The 22,746-nt window shown below is 46.9% G+C and overlaps 1 protein-coding gene across 1 annotated transcript in view; it reads left to right on the top strand.

The window, feature by feature from the left end:
* LOC110500720 (tyrosine-protein kinase CSK) overlaps positions 1-21,869 on the top strand; it is a 39,128-nt gene extending 17,259 nt beyond the window's left edge. Inside the window, exons 2-12 of the mRNA XM_036960381.1 lie at positions 1,039-1,122; positions 2,448-2,564; positions 3,621-3,733; positions 9,491-9,710; positions 12,218-12,377; positions 12,694-12,793; positions 13,400-13,490; positions 13,624-13,697; positions 14,043-14,238; positions 17,680-17,766; positions 20,654-21,869. Coding sequence (XP_036816276.1) covers positions 1,108-1,122; positions 2,448-2,564; positions 3,621-3,733; positions 9,491-9,710; positions 12,218-12,377; positions 12,694-12,793; positions 13,400-13,490; positions 13,624-13,697; positions 14,043-14,238; positions 17,680-17,766; positions 20,654-20,836 — 1,356 coding nt within the window. The 5' untranslated portion in view covers positions 1,039-1,107 and the 3' untranslated portion in view covers positions 20,837-21,869. The remainder of the gene's footprint in view (positions 1-1,038; positions 1,123-2,447; positions 2,565-3,620; positions 3,734-9,490; positions 9,711-12,217; positions 12,378-12,693; positions 12,794-13,399; positions 13,491-13,623; positions 13,698-14,042; positions 14,239-17,679; positions 17,767-20,653) is intronic.
* Positions 21,870-22,746: the final 877 nt, after the last annotated feature.

Below are 22,746 nucleotides of genomic sequence, written 5' to 3'. Positions count from 1 at the left end.
AATGAGGGTTTCACCATTTTAAAATAGTCAACTGGGTGGGCCTTCCTATGGGTCAAAGAAGGATCACATGACTCTATCCGGGTCATCAGAAACCAAAGAATTATAGTTGAAAGCAAATACTCCATAACTGTGATGTAGATGGCAGTAAATCACCGTGGAGCCCTCGGTGACGCTGCCCGTGCGCTCATAGACGCCATAGTGGGACATATAAAGATGATATCTCTGTCTTTCTCTATGTTTAAATAGATTCTTCACAGGAATATGTGGTAAACGGACCTCGTACTGGTCATTACGAGGATCTCTTTTTCATCTTTAAGCTCAGGCCCAGAGGCTCCGTACGTGTGACGCAATTGCGGTACCTCTAGAGGCTTGCAGAGGCCAAATCAAGCTCCGTATCGCATTGCCGTGTGCCTCCCAAATTCTGTAACAATGTGGAGGGCTCTGCATTGACATGATTGGGGGGGGGGGGGGGGGGGTACGTCCTGTATAAACTCACTACTTTTGACAACTTCCTTCACAACAGCTCTGCAGAGCGCAAGAAGAAGTAGGAATGCCTTGACTTCTGCGGAGGCCGCATCACATCTAAATATTGTACGGCCAATGCAGATTCCAGGAATGACCATAAATCGTCTTCTACATACGCAGCATTAATCTGCAGTTCTGTCTACCGTATTAGATTGTGGGCTGGGCCGAACTAAAATGTTGCCGATAACTCGGGAGTATGGTTATTATTGATTTGAACCAAAGATTAGCCCCCCCCCCCCCCCCCCCCCCCCATCACCACACGGTGACACCATTGGATCGTAATGGAAACTTGCTAACCCACAGTTGCGAAAGTGAGATGAAAAAAAAAAAAAAGAAGAATTATCAAAAGACCTACTTACTTCTGCTTTCTACAGCCGGCTGTTATTTATACTCCTCCCTGTTCACATGTTTTACTTTCAGATGGGTCTACTGACTGCCTCATTTTGAATGTTGAGTTTAGGTGGTGGTTGTCTACTGTGTTGTATGTAACGGTCGCTTCTTGTCTCTCCACAGGTGTGTGTGTGCTATGGTAACGTCTGGTGTGTGAGGCCTGCGTCAGGAGACCCCACTGCCTTGTTCAGCATGTCTGAATCCCAGGTGAGACCCGGAGATCACAGACGAAGATGGCTTCATGTTGAATAGAGAAAACACTACACTATATACAAACATGTCCATTTGATTTTAGTTGTAGCCCTGAACCAGCTCACCTGATTCACCTATTCAGGGAGCTTGATGATCAGTCGACTAGTTGAATCAGGTGTTCTGGCCCCTGGAGTAGTTGAATCGGGTGTGCTGGCCCCTGGAGTAGTTGAATCGGGTGTGCTGGCCCCTGGAGTAGTTGAATCGGGTGTGCTGGCCCCCGGAGTAGTTGAATCAGGTGTGCTGGCCCCCGGAGTAGTTGAATCGGGTGTACTGGCCCCCGGAGTAGTTGAATCAGGTGTGCTGGCCCCCGGAGTAGTTGAATCAGGTGTGCTGGCCCCCGGAGTAGTTGAATCAGGTGTGCTGGCCCCCGGAGTAGTTGAATCAGGTGTGCTGGCCCCCGGAGTAGTTGAATCAGGTGTGCTGGCCCCCGGAGTAGTTGAATCAGGTGTGCTGGCCCCCGGAGTAGTTGAATCAGGTGTGCTGGCCCCCGGAGTAGTTGAATCAGGTGTGCTGGCCCCCGGAGTAGTTGAATCAGGTGTGCTGGCCTCCGGAGTAGTTGAATCAGGTGTGCTGGCCTCCGGAGTAGTTGAATCAGGTGTACTGGCCCCCGGAGTAGTTGAATCAGGTGTGCTGGCCCCCGGAGTAGTTGAATCGGGTGTACTGGCCCCCGGAGTAGTTGAATCAGGTGTGCTGGCCCCCGGAGTAGTTGAATCAGGTGTACTGGCCCCCGGAGTAGTTGAATCAGGTGTACTGGCCCCCGGAGTAGTTGAATCAGGTGTGCTGGCCCCCAGAGTAGTTGAATCAGGTGTACTGGCCCCCGGAGTAGTTGAATCGGGTGTGCTGGCCCCTGGAGTAGTTGAATCGGGTGTGCTGGCCCCCGGAGTAGTTGAATCGGGTGTGCTGGCCCCCGGAGTAGTTGAATCGGGTGTGCTGGCCCCCGGAGTAGTTGAATCGGGTGTGCTGGCCCCTGGAGTAGTTGAATCGGGTGTGCTGGCCCCCCGGAGTAGTTGAGGTACATGAAACGCCTGGTGGTCCCCGAGGAGACGTTTCAGATCCCCTTGCCCTGGAGTAGTTGAGGTACATGAAACGCCTGGTGGTCCCCGAGGAGACGTTTCAGATCCCCCTGGTGGTCCCCGAGGAGACGTTTCAGATCCCCTTGCCCTGCACCACCTATTGTCATTGAGCTGGTTTATTGCAAGGGTTGAATAAATAAATAAAATAAATCAATTCCACTTTTGCTTTTTTGTGATGACCTTTTCCTCACTCGTCCTGTCCCTCAGACCCCATCATGGCCACGGGGCACAGAGTGTATGGCCAAGTACAACTTCAAGGGCACCACGGAGCAGGACTTGCCCTTCAACAAAGGAGATGTCTTAACCATCATCGTTGTCACTAAGGTAAAGTACCTAACTCTCCGTGTTTAGGAAGCAGGTTGTTTTTCACCACAGCTGCCATTGTCTCTGGCAAGCCAGACTAGTAAAACAGACCCAAATAAATGGTTTATCGTTTTAAGGAGAAACGTAGGCTTAATCTTTCACATTTATTTTTGTCGTGTTTCTTGAAATTCTAAAGAGAGAAAAAAATAAAAAAGTTTAGACAAAGTTTTTTTTTAAATTTTTTTTTTAAAGGAGGCGTAGTACTAAATAATATTTAACAATCTCTATTTTATTATGTTACCTTTTTTATTTAACTAGTCAAGTCAGTTAAATTCTAAATTCTAAAGTCAAATTCTGAAATGAATTCAGATCACTATTATCAACAAATGGTCATGATAATAAGCAAAATGCAAAAAACACAAGTGTTATTACATATCATCGTAAAAACTAAATCAAATGTAAGACATACATCTTTAATTAAATCTTTAATAATTAAAAAATTAAAAAAATACAAATTTTTAATTACAAGACAATACTGACATTTTTAACAATAACATTCGCAGTCTAGGGTTACATATCTTATGGGGTTACGAGACCAACCATGACCATAGAGATGCCTGCTAGGCCATTGGGCCGGGAAGCCTAGGAAATGAGAATTGATCATACACCCTTTCCATGGCGGGCTGAACAAGGACAATTTTAAAACCATGTTTTTTTATTTTTTATTTCACCTTTTTATATCAAGTCAGAGGGAGAAAAAAATACGTTCATTCCATTTATCTGACTTCAAAAATCAATTGTTGACCAATCCAAAAGGTTATAAGCCATCCAATCAGATGGAAGCAGCCAGCATCCTCTAGGAAAGGGGTCACATCTATGATGGTCTGAGGAGGTGGGCTGTAAATCACTCTCCTTTTGTGTTTTCTGGGTATTTACCATGCAGCCCCAGGTGACAGAACACATCATGTAGGACCGAGTACTCAGAGGGTTTCAGTTTATGTTGTCCATCTCTCTACGTTATTTACTCAGTCAACCCTGATCTTCTAATCAGAGTAACGGTGACATGTTTTATCTCAGGACCCCAACTGGTACAAAGCCAAGAACACAGCAGGTCGAGAAGGCACCATCCCAGCTAACTACGTCCAGAAGAGGGAAGGGGTGAAGCAAGGGGGCAAGCTGAGTCTAATGCCGTGAGTACAGTCTCCATAGCCTGGTTAAACCAGTCTGAGTCGGAGGAAGTACAGTCTCCATAGCCTGGTTAAGCCAGTCTGGGTCAGGGGAAGTACAGTCTCCATAGCCTGGTTAAACCAGTCTGAGTCGGAGGAAGTACAGTCTCCATAACCTGGTTAAACTAGTCTTGAGTCGGAGGAAGTACAGTCTCCATAGCCTGGTTAAACTAGTCTGAGTCGGAGGAAGTACAGTACAGTCTCCATGTTGTACTGAAATTACTTCCCATGGATACACTGTCAGTGGCGCGGTGTTGCTGCAGGACTCGTCAGTGGCGAGGTGTTGCTGCAGGACTCGTCAGTGGCGCGGTGTTGCTGCAGGACTCGTCAGTGGCGCGGTGTTGCTGCAGGACTCGTCAGTGCCGCGGTGTTGCTGCAGGACTCGTCAGTGGCGCGGTGTTGCTGCAGGACTCGTCAGTGGCGCGGTGTTGCTGCAGGACTCGTCAGTGGCGCGGTGTTGCTGCAGGACTCGTCAGTGGCGCGGTGTTGCTGCAGGACTCGTCAGTGGCGCGGTGTTGCTGCAGGACTCGTCAGTGGCGCGGTGTTGCTGCAGGACTCGTCAGTGGCGCGGTGTTGCTGCAGGACTCGTCAGTGGCGCGGTGTTGCTGCAGGACTCGTCAGTGGCGCGGTGTTGCTGCAGGACTCGTCAGTGGCGCGGTGTTGCTGCAGGACTCGTCAGTGGCGCGGTGTTGCTGCAGGACTCGTCAGTGGCGCGGTGTTGCTGCAGGACTCGTCAGTGGCGCGGTGTTGCTGCAGGACTCGTCAGTGGCGCGGTGTTGCTGCAGGACTCGTCAGTGGCGAGGTGTTGCTGCAGGACTCGTCAGTGGCGAGGTGTTGCTGCAGGACTCGTCAGTGGCGCGGTGTTGCTGCAGGACTCGTCAGTGGCGCGGTGTTGCTGCAGGACTCGTCAGTGGCGAGGTGTTGCTGCAGGACTCGTCAGTGGCGCGGTGTTGCTGCAGGACTCGTCAGTGGCGCGGTGTTGCTGCAGGACTCGTCAGTGGCGAGGTGTTGCTGCAGGACTCGTCAGTGGCGAGGTGTTGCTGCAGGACTCGTCAGTGGCGAGGTGTTGCTGCAGGACTCGTCAGTGGCGAGGTGTTGCTGCAGGACTCGTCAGTGGCGCGGTGTTGCTGCAGGACTCGTCAGTGGCGCGGTGTTGCTGCAGGACTCGTCAGTGGCGCGGTGTTGCTGCAGGACTCGTCAGTGGCGAGGTGTTGCTGCAGGACTCGTCAGTGGCGCGGTGTTGCTGCAGGACTCGTCAGTGGCGCGGTGTTGCTGCAGGACTCGTCAGTGGCGCGGTGTTGCTGCAGGACTCGTCAGTGGCGAGGTGTTGCTGCAGGACTCGTCAGTGGCGAGGTGTTGCTGCAGGACTCGTCAGTGGCGCGCTGTTGCTGCAGGACTCGTCAGTGGCGAGGTGTTGCTGCAGGACTCGTCAGTGGCGAGGGGTTGCTGCAGGACTCGTCAGTGGCGCGCTGTTGCTGCAGGACTCGTCAGTGGCGCGGTGTTGCTGCAGGACTCGTCAGTGGCGCGGTGTTGCTGCAGGACTCGCCAGTGGCGCGGTGTTGCTGCAGGACTCGCCAGTGGCGAGGTGTTGCTGCAGGACTCGTCAGTGGCGAGGTGTTGCTGCAGGACTCGTCAATATATACATAGGAATGTGTTTTTGTAAGGGCTCTCGTCAATTAAAGAATAAACCCATTCAATGTAAAGTCAAACTATGAAACATTTACAACTTTCAGTTGTAGTTCACCGCTCAGTGACTGATACTCAGGTTGAACGGTTTCTGTTTTTCTGTGTGTTTCGGTATGTTTCTGTGTTTCGGTATGTTTCTGTGTATCGGTATGTTTCTGTGTGTATCGGTGTGTTTCTGTGTATCGGTGTGTTTCTGTGTATCGGTGTGTTTCTGTGTATCGGTGTGTTTCTGTGTATCGTGTGTTTCTGTGTGTATCGGTATGTTTCTGTGTGTATCGGTGTGTTTCTGTGTGTATCGGTATGTTTCTGTGTGTATCGTTGTGTTTCTGTGTGTATCGGTGTGTTTCTGTGTGTATCGGTATGTTTCTGTGTGTATCGGTGTGTTTCTGTGTGTATCGTTGTGTTTCTGTGTGTATCGGTGTGTTTCTGTGTGTATCGGTGTGTTTCTGTGTGTTTCTGTGTGTATCGGTATGTTTCTGTGTGTATCGGTATGTTTCTGTGTGTATCGGTGTGTTTCTGTGTGTATCGGTGTGTTTCTGTGTGTATCGGTGTGTTTCTGTGTGAATCGGTGTGTTTCTGTGTGTATCGGTGTGTTTCTGTGTGTATCGGTGTGTTTCTGTGTTTCGGTATGTTTCTGTGTATCGGTGTGTTTCTGTGTTTCGGTATGTTTCTGTGTTTCGGTATGTTTCTGTGTGTATCGGTGTGTTTCTGTGTATCGGTGTGTTTCTGTGTATCGGTGTGTTTCTGTGTATCGGTGTGTTTCTGTGTATCGGTGTGTTTCTGTGTATCGGTGTGTTTCTGTGTGTATCGGTGTGTTTCTGTGTATCGGTGTGTTTCTGTGTATCGGTGTGTTTCGGTGTGTTTCTGTGTGTATCGGTATGTTTCTGTGTGTATCGGTATGTTTCTGTGTGTATCGGTATGTTTCTGTGTATCGGTATGTTTCTGTGTGTATCGGTGTGTTTCTGTGTATCGGTGTGTTTCTGTGTGTATCGGTGTGTTTCTGTGTATCGGTGTGTTTCTGTGTGTATCGGTATGTTTCTGTGTATCGGTGTGTTTCTGTGTGTATCGGTGTGTGTTTGTGTGTATCGGTGTGTGTTTGTGTGTATCGGTGTGTTTCTGTGTATCGGTGTGTTTCTGTGTGTATCGGTATGTTTCTGTGTGTATCGGTATGTTTCTGTGTGTATCGGTATGTTTCTGTGTATCGGTATGTATCGGTGTGTTTCTGTGTATCGGTGTGTTTCTGTGTATCGGTGTGTTTCTGTGTGTATCGGTGTGTTTCGTTGTGTATCGTTGTGTTTCTGTGTGTATCGGTATGTTTCTGTGTGTATCGGTGTGTTTCTGTGTGTATCGGTGTGTTTCTGTGTGTATCGGTGTGTTTCTGTGTATCGGTGTGTTTCTGTGTATCGGTGTGTTTCTGTGTGTATCGGTATGTTTCTGTGTGTATCGGTGTGTTTCTGTGTATCGGTGTGTTTCTGTGTGTATCGGTATGTTTCTGTGTGTATCGGTATGTTTCTGTGTATCGGTATGTTTCTGTGTATCGGTATGTTTCTGTGTATCGGTATGTTTCTGTGTATCGGTGTGTTTCTGTGTGTATCGGTGTGTTTCTGTGTGTATCGTTGTGTTTCTGTGTGTATCGGTGTGTTTCTGTGTGTATCGGTGTGTTTCTGTGTGTATCTGTGTGTTTCTGTGTGTATCTGTGTGTTTCTGTGTGTATCTGTGTGTTTCTGTGTGTATCGATGTGTTTCTGTGTGTATCGTTGTGTTTCTGTGTGTATCGGTGTGTTTCTTTGTGTATCGGTGTGTTTCTGTGTATCGGTGTGTTTCTGTGTGTATCGTTGTGTTTCTGTGTGTATCGTTGTGTTTCTGTGTGTATCGGTGTGTTTCTGTGTGTATCGGTGTGTTTCTGTGTGTATCGGTGTGTTTCTGTGTATCGGTGTGTTTCTGTGTGTATCGTTGTGTTTCTGTGTGTATCGGTGTGTTTCTGTGTGTATCGGTGTGTTTCTGTGTGTATCGTTGTGTTTCTGTGTTTCGGTATGTTTCTGTGTTTCTGTGTTTCTGTGTGTATCGGTGTGTTTCTGTGTGTATCGTTGTGTTTCTGTGTGTATCGGTATGTTTCTGTGTATCGGTATGTTTCTGTGTATCGGTGTGTTTCTGTGTTTCGGTGTGTTTCTGTGTGTATCGGTGTGTTTCTGTGTGTATCGTTGTGTTTCTGTGTGTATCGTTGTGTTTCTGTGTGTATCGGTATGTTTCTGTGTATCGGTATGTTTCTGTGTATCGGTGTGTTTCTGTGTTTCGGTGTGTTTCTGTGTGTATCGGTATGTTTCTGTGTTTCGGTATGTTTCTGTGTATCGGTGTGTTTCTGTGTGTATCGGTGTGTTTCTGTGTATCGGTGTGTTTCTGTGTATCGGTGTGTTTCTGTGTATCGGTGTGTTTCTGTGTGTATCGGTGTGTTTCTGTGTTTCGGTGTGTTTCTGTGTATCGGTGTGTTTCTGTGTGTATCGGTATGTTTCTGTGTATCGGTGTGTTTCTGTGTATCGGTGTGTTTCCGTGTTTCCGTGTATCGGTGTGTTTCTTTGTGTATCGGTATGTTTCTGTGTATCGGTATGTTTCTGTGTATCGGTATGTTTCTGTGTATCGGTATGTTTCTGTGTGTATCGGTATGTTTCTGTGTGTATCGGTATGTTTCTGTGTGTATCGGTGTGTTTCTGTGTATCGTGTGTTTCTGTGTATCGGTATGTTTCTGTGTGTATCGGTATGTTTCTGTGTATCGGTATGTTTCTGTGTGTATCGTTGTGTTTCTGTGTTTCGGTATGTTTCTGTGTTTCTGTGTTTCTGTGTGTATCGGTGTGTTTCTGTGTGTATCGTTGTGTTTCTGTGTGTATCGGTATGTTTCTGTGTATCGGTATGTTTCTGTGTATCGGTGTGTTTCTGTGTTTCGGTGTGTTTCTGTGTGTATCGGTGTGTTTCTGTGTGTATCGTTGTGTTTCTGTGTGTATCGTTGTGTTTCTGTGTGTATCGGTATGTTTCTGTGTATCGGTGTGTTTCTGTGTTTCGGTGTGTTTCTGTGTGTATCGGTATGTTTCTGTGTTTCGGTATGTTTCTGTGTATCGGTGTGTTTCTGTGTGTATCGGTGTGTTTCTGTGTATCGGTGTGTTTCTGTGTATCGGTGTGTTTCTGTGTATCGGTGTGTTTCTGTGTGTATCGGTGTGTTTCTGTGTTTCGGTGTGTTTCTGTGTATCGGTGTGTTTCTGTGTGTATCGGTATGTTTCTGTGTATCGGTGTGTTTCTGTGTATCGGTGTGTTTCCGTGTTTCCGTGTATCGGTGTGTTTCTTTGTGTATCGGTATGTTTCTGTGTATCGGTATGTTTCTGTGTATCGGTATGTTTCTGTGTATCGGTATGTTTCTGTGTGTATCGGTATGTTTCTGTGTGTATCGGTATGTTTCTGTGTGTATCGGTGTGTTTCTGTGTATCGTGTGTTTCTGTGTATCGGTATGTTTCTGTGTGTATCGGTATGTTTCTGTGTATCGGTATGTTTCTGTGTATCGGTGTGTTTCTGTGTATCGGTGTGTTTCTGTGTTTCGGTGTGTTTCTGTGTATCGGTGTGTTTCTGTGTATCGGTGTGTTTCTGTGTATCGGTGTGTTTCTGTGTATCGGTGTGTTTCTGTGTGATTGAACAGTGCAGATAGGCTGTTTGTCGTGGCAGTGTGTTATGTGAATCTAAACCCCAGTTGGGCCGTGCAGGGCCGAGTCCTGCCTCTGTCTACTCAGCCCTGTAATTGTAGTGCACTGTCTGTTTCCAGCACCGCTTTGTGCTGTGTGTCTGTCTATCTATCTGTCTGTCTGTCTGCAAGGTTTCCTGTTGGTTCCTTTCAATCTCCCACATTTAGCCACATACTTCAGTTCTGAGAAGTGTGTGTGTGTGTGTGTGTGTGTGTGTGTGTGCGCGCGCGTGTGTGTGACTCTTTGTTGTAAAAAGAAAAGCACTTTGTGACAACCGTTGACAACAATGTTGACCCCTGCCCCCCCATTTCCAGATGGTTCCATGGTAAGATCACCAGGGAGCAGGCAGAGAGTCTCCTGATCCCCCCAGAGACGGGCCTGTTCCTGGTCAGGGAGAGCACCAACTACCCCGGAGACTACACTCTGTGTGTCAGCTGTGACGGCAAGGTGGAGCACTACCGTATTGTGTACAAGGAGGGTCAGCTCAGCATCGACGAGGACGAGTTCTTCGAGAACCTCATGCAGCTGGTGGAGGTACAGGGGAAGACACACACATATATATATATATATATATATATATATATATATATATATATATAAGCCACCCAATCGCTCCCTACCCCCTAAACCTGACCCCCTGACCCCTTTACCATTTTGACTGTAGTAGATCTGAATATTCTAGATGGGTTTAAACAGTGTAGTTGTGGAGATTCCACCATATTGCGTCCACCTTACAGGTCTGCGAACATCAAAGGGCCAAGGGAAAAATGTAGGGAAGGAATTGGGACCGGCTCCTAAAGCAAGCTGGTACCAATGAGCTTTCCACTTGGTCAAAAAAGCTGTCTATTATTTTGCAAGCAGAGTGTGTGAGCACTGAGCACCGTTGTTGACTATACAGACATGGTTTCGCTGTTAGTGAGGTGTTCTGGCCTCTGAAACGGTTTGTTAGCGGTAGGTTCTAGATCATTTCCCCTGAAGACACCTGATCCGGCTTTCACTTTCAAAACCACCCTCTCTGTTCCTTCCTTCTAAACCCCCCTCTCTCCTCCTTCCTTCTAAACCCCCCTCTCTCTTCCTTCCTTCTAAACCCCCCTCTCTCTTCCTTCCTTCTAAACCCCCCTCTCTTCCTTCCTTCTAAACCCCCCTCTCTCTTCCTTCCTTCTAAACCCCCCTCTCTCTTCCTTCCTTCTAAACCCCCTCTCTGTTCCTTCCTTCTAAACCCCCCTCTCTGTTCCTTCCTTCTAAACCCCCCTCTCTCTCTGTTCCTTCCTTCTAAACCCCCCTCTCTTCCTTCCTTCTAAACCACCCTCTCTTCCTTCCTTCTAAACCCCCCTCTCTTCCTTCCTTCTAAACCCCCCTCTCTTCCTTCCTTCTAAACCCCCCTCTCTTCCTTCCTTCTAAACCCCCCTCTCTTCCTTTCTTCCTTCTAAACCCCCCTCTCTCTTCCTTCCTTCCTTCTAAACCACCCTCTCTTCCCTCCTTCCTTCTAAACCACCCTCTCTTCCCTCCTTCCTTCTAAACCACCCTCTCTTCCCTCCTTCCTTCTAAACCACCCTCTCTCTCTTCCTTCCTTCTAAACCCCCCTCGCTTCCCTCCTTCCTTCTAAACCTCCCTCTCATCCTTCCTTCTAAACTCCCCTCTCTTCTTTCCTTCCTTCTAAACCACCCTCTCTTCCTTCCTTCCTTCCTTCCTTCTAAACCCCCCTCTCTTCCCTCCTTCCTTCTAAACCCCCCTCTCTTCCTTCCTTCTAAACCCCCCTCTCTCTTCCTTCCTTCTAAACCCCCCTCTCTTCCTTCCTTCTAAACCCCCCTCTCTCTTCCTTCCTTCTAAACCCCCCTCTCTCTTCCTTCCTTCTAAACCCCCCTCTCTGTTCCTTCCTTCTAAACCCCCCTCTCTGTTCCTTCCTTCTAAACCCCCCTCTCTCTTCCTTCCTTCCTTCTAAACCCCCCTCTCTTCCTTCCTTCTAAACCACCCTCTCTTCCTTCCTTCTAAACCCCCCTCTCTTCCTTCCTTCTAAACCCCCCTCTCTTCCTTCCTTCTAAACCCCCCTCTCTTCCTTCCTTCTAAACCCCCCTCTCTTCCTTCCTTCTAAACCCCCCTCTCTTCCTTTCTTCCTTCTAAACCCCCCTCTCTCTTCCTTCCTTCCTTCTAAACCACCCTCTCTTCCCTCCTTCCTTCTAAACCACCCTCTCTTCCCTCCTTCCTTCTAAACCACCCTCTCTTCCCTCCTTCCTTCTAAACCACCCTCTCTCTCTTCCTTCCTTCTAAACCCCCCTCGCTTCCCTCCTTCCTTCTAAACCCCCCTCTCATCCTTCCTTCTAAACTCCCCTCTCTTCTTTCCTTCCTTCTAAACCACCCTCTCTTCCTTCCTTCCTTCCTTCTAAACCCCCCTCTCTTCCCTCCTTCCTTCTAAACCCCCCTCTCTTCCTTCCTTCTAAACCACCCCCCCTCTCTTCCTTCCTTCCTTCTAAACCACCCTCTCTCTCTTCCTTCCTTCCTTCTAAACCACCCTCTCTCTCTTCCTTCCTTCCTTCTAAACCACCCTCTCTCTTCCTTCCTCCCTTCTAAACCACCCTCTCTCTCTTCCTTCCTTCCTTCTAAACCACCCTCTCTCTCTTCCTTCCTTCCTTCTAAACCACCCTCTCTCTCTTCCTTCCTTCCTTCCTTCTAAACCATCCTCTCTCTCTTCCTTCCTTCCTTCTAAACCACCCGCTCTCTCTTCCTTCACTGTACATGTGCTTTAGGTCCACAACTCAGTCCATGTTGATGACATGCATGTATATATATTGTTTTAAACCCAACCAATGCTCTGCTGTTTTTAACAATGCTGCCCTCTGTTGGTTACTGCTAGGTCCTGCTGAATAAATCCTACGGTTCCTACCAGGGTTGGGATCAACTCTATCTTTACTTCCTGAATTGACCCCAAACCTGGTTAAAATCTAACGCATCAACCATCACCAGTATTCACAACCTTTAACCCTTCCTGGGTCATGTTATTGACCTACGCCTTCTCTCTCTCTTTGTCCTCTCCTTGTCCTCAGCACTATACCAAAGACGCAGATGGTCTCTGCACCAAACTGATCAAGCCGAAGCTGGAGGAGGGAACTGTGGCAGCCCAGGATGAGTTCTCTAGGAGTGGCTGGGCTCTGAACAGGAAGGAGCTTAACATTCAGCAGTCCATAGGCAAGGGAGAGTTTGGAGGCAAGTATGTGTGTGCCTGTCCATGTATGTCTGCGGTTGTATGGGGATGTTAGGCCCTCGGTGGGGCTCAGTCACTCCTCTGCGTCACACCCTGTTCTGGGATGTCAGTTCACTGGACCCAATATCTGTTCTGTTGGAATGTGTGTGAAAAATGGTCTTAAATGGATGCTCTCACTTACGCAGACGCAGGATGGGTGTTTAAACCGTTTACACAGAGTGTGCCGCTCATTGGCCACCCATGACTATTGAGCCAAGGTATTTCCAGGATGTGGAAGGGTTAAGCACCCATCCTGAGTCTGTGTCTCTCTCTCTTCAGATGTGAAGGTGGGAGACTACAGAGGGACCAAAGTAGCTGTGAAGTGTATCAAGCATGATGCCACGGCACAGGCCTTCATCGCAGAGGCCTCAGTTATGACGTAAGTTTCAGAGCTTTCAGAGAGGACCACAACTCTGGTCAGTTTCAGAGAGGACCACAACTCTGGTCAGTTTCAGAGAGGACCACAACTCTGGTCAGTTTCAGAGAGGACCACAACTCTGGTCAGTTTCAGAGAGGACCACAACTCTGGTCAGTTTCAGAGAGGACTACAACTCTGGTCAGTTTCAGAGAGGACCACAACTCTGGTCAGTTTGAGCTTTGGGGGAGGACCACAACTCTGGTCAGGTTCAGAGAGGACCACAACTCTGGTCAGTTTCAGAGAGGACCACAACTCTGGTCAGTTTCAGAGAGGACCACAACTCTGGTCAGTTTCAGAGAGGACCACAACTCTGGTCAGTTTCAGAGAGGACCACAACTCTGGTCAGTTTCAGAGAGGACCACAACTCTGGTCAGTTTCAGAGAGGACCACAACTCTGGTCAGTTTCAGAGAGGACCACGACTCTGGTCAAGTGTTTAACATCCTTATTGTTTTCTTAGATCAGTGAGGTTTTGGTTGAATGAAACGTGTTGGTTTACTGTGCAGCTATTTAAAAAGCTTTTCTAAAATGTTGAACTCTTGCTAATGCGTGTTGGTCCTCTTCTGCAGGCAGCTGAGACACAATAACCTGGTTCAGTTGATAGGTGTCATCGTTGAGGAGACGGGAAGCCTGTTTATTGTCAGCGAGTACATGGCCAAGGTAGGAAGGCTCTTTATGATTCAGTTAAGTTAAAGGGAGTTCAGAAATAAATAAATATATATACTTATATATATATATATATATATATATAAATAAAGAACCCAGATAGCACTGAAGACTTCTCTTTTTATAGGGCAGTCTAGTGGACTACCTGCGCTCCAGAGGCCGGACAGTGATCTTCGGGGATTGTCTACTCAAGTTCTCACTGTGAGTATGATAATGATTGATCTGTACATCTTCAATAATATTACCAGAAGTCTGTTGACAGTGGCTTAGAGCAGCCAGTTGGAATTGTAACATTGTCAATTTTGGTTAGCATTGTCAGACTCTTTACATGTCGACCCATCCCCCCCCCATTGTGACTTGCGTGTGAGGCGATGGAGTATCTCGATGCCAACAACTTGAACAGAGACCTCACTGCCAATGTAAACTGTACATGAAATAATTAAACTAAATGTTGCCTGTGTCCCTCCTCCTCCTCCCCCTCCTCCCCCCGCCCCTCCTCCTCCCCCCGCCCCCTCCTCCTCCCTCCTCCCTCCTCCTCCTCCGTAGTGACGTGTGTGAGGCCATGGAGTATCTGGAGGCCAATAACTTTGTCCACAGAGACCTGGCGGCACGAAATGTCCTGGTGTCCGACGAAAACATCGCTAAGGTCAGCGACTTTGGCCTGACCAAAGAGGCCTCATCCAATCAGGACACGGCCAAACTGCCCATCAAGTGGACCTCGCCAGAGGCTCTGAGAGAAAAGGTAGGCTAGAACGTGCTAGAGCTAGCTTGAAATGTTCTCAATGTCGCTATCGAATTTGATCGTTTTCCATAGCTCAACTGGTTTGTATTTTGTCAAGGAGGGCAGTGCGCTCTGTTTCCCCAATAGATGGTGCTGTGGCCTGGTGGTGCTCTCTGTGTTTCTAATAGATGGTGCTGTGGCCTGGCGGTGCTCTCTGTGTTTCTAATAGATAGTGCTGTGGCCTGGCGGTGCTCTCTGTGTTTCCAATAGATGGTGCTGTGGCCTGGCGGTGCTCTCTGTGTTTCCAATAGATGGTGCTGTGGCCTGGCGGTGCTCTCTGTGTTTCTAATAGATGGTGCTGTGGCCTGGCGGTGCTCTCTGTGTTTCTAATAGATGGTGCTGTGGCCTGGCGGTGCTCTCTGTGTTTCCAATAGATGGTGCTGTGGCCTGGCGGTGCTCTCTGTGTTTCCAATAGATGGTGCTGTGGCCTGGCGGTGCTCTCTGTGTTTCCAATAGATGGTGCTGTGGCCTGGCGGTGCTCTCTGTGTTTCCAATAGATGGTGCTGTGGCCTGGCGGTGCTCTCTGTGTTTCTAATAGATGGTGCTGTGGCCTGGCGGTGCTCTCTGTGTTTCCAATAGATGGTGCTGTGGCCTGGCGGTGCTCTCTGTGTTTCCAATAGATGGTGCTGTGGCCTGGCGGTGCTCTCTGTGTTTCTAATAGATGGTGCTGTGGCCTGGCGGTGCTCTCTGTGTTTCTAATAGATGGTGCTGTGGCCTGGCGGTGCTCTCTGTGTTTCTAATAGATGGTGCTGTGGCCTGGCGGTGCTCTCTGTGTTTCCAATAGATGGTGCTGTGGCCTGGCGGCGCGCTCCGTCATCACAGCCACTTCATTCCTTGACGACTTTTGACGTGAAAAACGAGTGCTGCGAAAATGAGAAGTGGACTGAATGTTGTTTTAAAGAAGAATGGACAGCAAAATACGTGTTTCACTAATATTGGACATATGTGCCAAGAAAGTGTTGCCGTTTAACCTCTCTGGGATATTCGGGACGCTAGCGTCCCACCTCAACAACAGCCAGTGAAAGTGCAGGGCAAAAAAACAGAAATCTCATAATTAAAATTCCTCAAGCATACAAGTATTTTACACCATTTGAAAGATAAACTTCTTGTTAATCCAGCCACAGTGTCTGATTTCAAAAAGGCTTTACGGTGAAAGCAAACCAAACAATTATGTTAGGTCAGAGCCAAGTCACAGAAAAACAGCCAAAACAGTCAGAAAAAGCAGAAATGGAGAAAATGAATCACTAACCTTTGATCTTCATCAGATGACACTCATAGGACTTCATGTTACACAATACATGTGTGTTTTGTTCGGTAAAGTTCATATTTATGTCCAAATATCTGAGTTTACATTGGCGCGTTATGTTCAGTAGTTCCAAAACATCCGGTGATTTTGCAGAGAGCCACATCAATTTGCAGAAATACTCATCATAAACATTGATGAAAATACACGTGTTTATGCATGAAACTTTAGATAAACTTCTCCTTAAGGAATATAATCTCAATTGTCATTTTTCAAGCAAGCATGCTAATAACTACGCTAGCAATCTGTCCTCTCAGGAAAAGGCAAGGAAGGCCTCATGTTCAAGGCCAAACGTACGATGTTCAAGGCCCAACGTACGATTGTTCTCCAGGCCAATGAGCAGCAAGTCTTTTGCTCATGTTTCGCCACAGAACACACCCACATCAGGACATAGTTGCATGCAGAGTTTTCCCACCTCTTCTCAGACTTCACCAAGATCTAAACTGAGATGGAGCTTGTATCATGGCCCCCTGTCTGTCGACAGTGAGAAAGCACTACCACACACACACAGACACACACACAGACAGACACAGAGACACAGAGACACAGAGACACAGAGACACAGAGACACAGAGACACAGAGACACAGAGACACAGAGACACACAGACACACAGACACACAGACACACAGACACACAGAGACACAGACACACAGACACACAGACACAGACACACAGACACACACACAGAGACACACAGACACAGAGACACACAGACACACACAGACACACACAGACACACACAGACACACACAGACACACACAGACACAGAGACACAGAGACACAGACACACACACAGACACACACAGACACACACAGACACACACAGACACACAGAGACACAGACACACAGACACACAGACGGAGACACACAGACACACACACAGAGACACACAGAGACACACAGACACACACAGACACAGAGACTCACAATTGTAGCTCATCGACATCTAATGTGACAGTGTTTTAAAAGGAGAAGTACAAAACGGCAACAATAGACCACCAGTTCTACGGCTCACTGAATGTAACAAAGTTCCCAAACATTAAAAAAAGCCCAAACGGTGCTTGTTTTATTCAGGCCCAGATATGTGTGTGAAAAAAAACATTCTCAGTCATGAATTACAACAAATCCCATCACAGGTCAAATGTAATAAATGACCACTTGTCAGCTGTTTATGAGAATCTCAATATCAAAGACGACCACAGACTTTTTTAAATTCCCTTGCCAAGATAGGTGACCCAGACCCATTGTTCACATTTTAAGACTCATATAACCGTGACTGGGGTAGGCAAGGATGATGCTTTTCCAAGGTGATGGTGATGCAGTGAGAATTATCCAGCAATGCACCTGGATACAGGTAATAACTAATCAGTCAGGTTTGGGCTGAGGTGATTGGATAACTGTAAATATGGCTCACAACGGAGATGAGAATTGTTCCTTAATATGCTTTCAGAAACAGACAGTTCCAAAGGAAACAGATGTTTCACTCAAATTTTAGAATCTTTTATTATTTTTTTACACATGTGCTTTTTACATTTTGCATGTGTCCAGTCATATAATATTTTTTAAGTTTGCACATTACAAGGGTAGAGATGCAGGATCTGTGTATGTGTTTGACGGTGTCTGTGATGATATAAATGATATCAATTTTGTGAAAAATGTGTTCACAACAAAACAAGGGGTACGAGGGCAGAAATGGTTCTGCAGGCATATGCACACCTACAGTTCACTAGTTGTTGCTGTGTCGACGTGAAAATGAATAAAGGCTTCACATGTTTTGTCACACGTATAATATGTGGCCCTTGAGCCAAAAGGTTTGGCCCCACCCCTACTCTTGGAACGTGTTTTGATTGGAGGAGATTGGATAGGTGTAAAGCAATATGGTAGCAATTACATCTCGCCTATCAAGAGGACAAAATGGAGCTACCACCATATTGCTTACACTTATCTAATCCTCTGAGATCTACAGGGAGTGTAGGGGTTAGAGGTCGACTTGAGATTTTAGAATATATCGATAGTATTGTACTGCTGATTGGCACCATTTTAATGATGTAGTGTATGTGTTACACATGAGCTGAAATGCTGTGTTGATCAACAGAAATTCTCCACCAAGTCAGATGTGTGGAGCTATGGGATCTTGCTGTGGGAGATCTACTCCTTTGGCCGAGTGCCTTACCCCAGAATTGTGAGTATATGTTTTTGCCTGGACAGATTGGCAGGTGTGTGACAGCTATAGAGTATATATGAATCTAAGCCGTTAAGAGTTGATGTAATAAATCTGAAATGTGTCCACTCTGATCCTCTATAAATGACTCCCGTGTCCACTCTGATCCTCTATAAATGACTCCCGTGTCCACTCTGATCCTCTATAAATGACTCCCGTGTCCACTCTGATCCTCTGTAAATGACTCCCGTGTCCACTCTGATCCTCTATAAATGACTCCCGTGTCCACTCTGATCCTCTATAAATGACTCCCGTGTCCACTCTGATCCTCTATAAATGACTCCCGTGTCCACTCTGATCCTCTAAATGACTCCCGTGTCCACTCTGATCCTCTAAATGACTCCCGTGTCCACTGATCCTCTAAATGACTCCCGTGTCCACTCTGAGCCTCTGTAAATGACTCCTGTGTCCACTCTGAGCCTCTGTAAATGACTCCCGTGTCCACTCTCTGAGCCTCTATAAATGACTCCCGTGTCCACTCTGATCCTCTATAAATGACTCCCGTGTCCACTCTGATCCTCTATAAATGACTCCCGTGTCCACTCTGATCCTCTATAAATGACTCCCGTGTCCACTCTGATCCTCTATAAATGACTCCCGTGTCCACTGATCCTCTAAATGACTCCCGTGTCCACTCTGAGCCTCTGTAAATGACTCCTGTGTCCACTCTGAGCCTCTGTAAATGACTCCCGTGTCCACTCTCTGAGCCTCTATAAATGACTCCCGTGTCCACTCTGATCCTCTATAAATGACTCCCGTGTCCACTCTGATCCTCTATAAATGACTCCCGTGTCCACTCTGATCCTCTATAAATGACTCCCGTGTCCACTCTGATCCTCTATAAATGACTCCCGTGTCCACTCTGATCCTCTATAAATGACTCCCGTGTCCACTCTGATCCTCTATAAATGACTCCCGTGTCCACTCTGATCCTCTATAAATGACTCCCGTGTCCACTCTGATCCTCTATAAATGACTCCCGTGTCCACTCTGATCCTCTATAAATGACTCCCGTGTCCACTCTGATCCTCTATAAATGACTCCCGTGTCCACTCTGATCCTCTATAAATGACTCCCGTGTCCACTCTGATCCTCTATAAATGACTCCCGTGTCCACTCTGATCCTCTATAAATGACTCCCGTGTCCACTCTGAGCCTCTATAAATGACTCCCGTGTCCACTCTGATCCTCTATAAATGACTCCCGTGTCCACTCTGATCCTCTATAAATGACTCCCGTGTCCACTCTGATCCTCTATAAATGACTCCCGTGTCCACTCTGATCCTCTATAAATGACTCCCGTGTCCACTCTGATCCTCTATAAATGACTCCCGTGTCCACTCTGATCCTCTATAAATGACTCCCGTGTCCACTCTGATCCTCTATAAATGACTCCCGTGTCCACTCTGATCCTCTATAAATGACTCCCGTGTCCACTCTGATCCTCTATAAATGACTCCCGTGTCCACTCTGATCCTCTATAAATGACTCCCGTGTCCACTCTGATCCTCTATAAATGACTCCCGTGTCCACTCTGATCCTCTATAAATGACTCCCGTGTCCACTCTGATCCTCTAAATGACTCCCGTGTCCACTCTGAGCCTCTATAAATGACTCCCGTGTCCACTCTGATCCTCTATAAATGACTCCCGTGTCCACTCTGATCCTCTATAAATGACTCCCGTGTCCACTCTGATCCTCTAAATGACTCCCGTGTCCACTCTGAGCCTCTATAAATGACTCCCGTGTCCACTCTGATCCTCTATAAATGACTCCCGTGTCCACTCTGATCCTCTATAAATGACTCCCGTGTCCACTCTGATCCTCTATAAATGACTCCCGTGTCCACTCTGATCCTCTATAAATGACTCCCGTGTCCACTCTGATCCTCTATAAATGACTCCCGTGTCCACTCTGATCCTCTATAAATGACTCCCGTGTCCACTCTGATCCTCTAAATGACTCCCGTGTCCACTCTGATCCTCTAAATGACTCCCGTGTCCACTCTGATCCTCTAAATGACTCCCGTGTCCACTCTGATCCTCTATAAATGACTCCCGTGTCCACTCTGAGCCTCTATAAATGACTCCCGTGTCCACTCTGATCCTCTATAAATGACTCCCGTGTCCACTCTGATCCTCTAAATGACTCCCGTGTCCACTCTGATCCTCTAAATGACTCCCGTGTCCACTCTGATCCTCTATAAATGACTCCCGTGTCCACTCTGATCCTCTAAATGACTCCCGTGTCCACTCTGATCCTCTATAAATGACTCCCGTGTCCACTGATCCTCTAAATGACTCCCGTGTCCACTCTGATCCTCTAAATGACTCCCGTGTCCACTCTGATCCTCTATAAATGACTCCCGTGTCCACTCTGATCCTCTAAATGACTCCCGTGTCCACTCTGATCCTCTAAATGACTCCCGTGTCCACTCTGATCCTCTATAAATGACTCCCGTGTCCACTCTGATCCTCTAAATGACTCCCGTGTCCACTCTGATCCTCTATAAATGACTCCCGTGTCCACTCTGATCCTCTATAAATGACTCCCGTGTCCACTCTGATCCTCTATAAATGACTCCCGTGTCCACTCTGATCCTCTATAAATGACTCCCGTGTCCACTCTGATCCTCTATAAATGACTCCCGTGTCCACTCTGATCCTCTATAAATGACTCCCGTGTCCACTCTGATCCTCTATAAATGACTCCCGTGTCCACTCTGATCCTCTATAAATGACTCCCGTGTCCACTCTGATCCTCTATAAATGACTCCCGTGTCCACTCCCCTCTTCACCTTTTTATTATTTTCCGATTTCCTCATCCCGACCTTCTCCTCCTCCCTCAGCCTCTGAAGGAGGTGGTACCACGCGTAGAGAAGGGCTACAAGATGGACGCCCCGGACGGCTGTCCTGAGGTGGTGTATGAAGTCATGAAGCAGTGCTGGACCCTGGACCCCCTGGTGCGACCTCGCTTCAGAGTCCTCCGGGAGAAACTGCATCATATCCTAGCCAAGGAGCTCTACCTTTGAGAGGATAGGAATAGGAGGAAGGGGAGAGAGGACAAGGGCGGCTCTCCTTTCATTGAGGAAGAGGGGGGAGGTAGAGAAATGATGAGAGAGAGAGAGAGAGAGGACAGACAAGGATTGCTCTTCTTTTGTGATGGGACCTGCCTTTATCGAGACCTCAGTCAGAGATCTTCCTTCCTCCCTTTATTTTTCTCCATAAATGAAAGAATCCCACCCGATTGTGTTAAGTTCACTGCTTTTCTGACTTGATGTTTTATAATTTCTCATTCTGTTGAAATGTTTTTGCCACTTGTTGGCACCCCCCCCCACACCTCAGGGTTGCCTGTACTACAGTACAGTAGTGGGTGTGTCTGTCTGGCTGACTACAGTGTGTACCCAGTGTCAAACAAACCAATCCTGCCCTGTCGTGAGGTACTATACTCCTTTCACACTCTCGCACCGTGCTGGCTCAAATATGTTTGTTTTTTTTTACATTAGATGTATAACCAGGCCAGTGCAGTAGGTAGAGCTTGGCTCAGTAGTGTGAATCCACCCAGAGCCAGGTATTACACTTCCCATGTCCCTGCGCTCTACCCATACGGGTTAAAAGGGTATTAATCTGTGCCAAAGTGCCTCCAGAATGAACGCAGGACTATCCCCACAGACACGTCACGCCTCTACACGCTTGCCTTTTTTCTTTCTTTCTATTTTTCTATGTTTTATACATGGTCTAATTTTCATTCCACATCCTTCTCTCTTATGGACAAGTGTTCATCTCACATTTACCAAACTGGAAAGCAGGACAAATCCTCCAGGAAAAAAAGTATTTGATGACCTGTAACATGACAAAGAGCATGGGTACCAGAGGGAAAATACATTCTGGAGAAGGAAAAAAATAATACTTTTGTAACAGATAAATTTAAGGGTCTTGGAATATTCAGAGTAAAATAAATAAAGTTGAGAACTCAAATGGAACTGTGCATGTGGGATGAAAAGCCCTGATTCTAATGTTATTTTTTACTTTGCTGAGATGATTAAATCATTCCACTTAAATGTTTTGAGACTTGTCTTATTTTGTTCTTTGGTGATTTTGCGTTTGTGAATATAGTTGTGGAACTATTATTTAGCTTCCGGTGGAATGGGGGACTTGTTTCACGGTTGCAACGTAGTGGTGCAACAGGGAAATGAGCACTGAAAACAAAAAGCAAGCATCTGCGCTGAAAAAGTAATCGCGCAGGTTTAAAGATCCTTGCGTACATTTATTTCCCAGTAAAATGTGCATTGGATGAAGCTGATGTATTCTATTGACAGCTGCCGACAGTGCTAAGTATCCAAGTCTACAATATATATTGTTTTTGACCTGGCTGAAGACAAAGTTATTTTTGAGAAGTGAAAATAAATAGCCAGCCAGTTCGAGAAGCCGAGACATTTCACTCCCAACAGCTAGCTTGTTATCCTTTATCTACTCCGGAGTTCCCATCTCAATGGCTTCGTCAGCTTCTCAACCTTCGAGAAACTATATCTATTTAACACAGAATGACTGCGATCCACAGTGGTCCGAAAAGGACACTGGACGAGTACGAAATTTTGACAGATTGTTTCTCTGAGTCCATGATGCATTGATTTGAACATATATAGTACATGATAATCGGACAGGAAATAATACTGTTCACCTTACTGTGTATAAAAACACTTGTCTGGTCCCCGCAGAGCTTCACAGTCATCCATTATTTAGTAGATACAGAATAGCAATATTATCATGGTAAATGAGATATTGGTTGTCTGTCACTATCAAATGTTATAATTGTGATTTTGAACTCTATCGGGTGGTTGTGTTATATTTCAGTCTTCTGTGATGTATATAAAGGTGGTTTTCGTAAATTCAATCTGGAGTGCAGAGTGTGCTCAGATAGCACTCTAAATCCAGATTGTCC

This window comes from Oncorhynchus mykiss, chromosome 2 (assembly GCF_013265735.2).
Source record: "Oncorhynchus mykiss isolate Arlee chromosome 2, USDA_OmykA_1.1, whole genome shotgun sequence".
Taxonomy (NCBI): Eukaryota; Metazoa; Chordata; class Actinopteri; order Salmoniformes; family Salmonidae; genus Oncorhynchus; species Oncorhynchus mykiss.
This window is presented reverse-complemented; position numbering and strand designations above follow the sequence as displayed.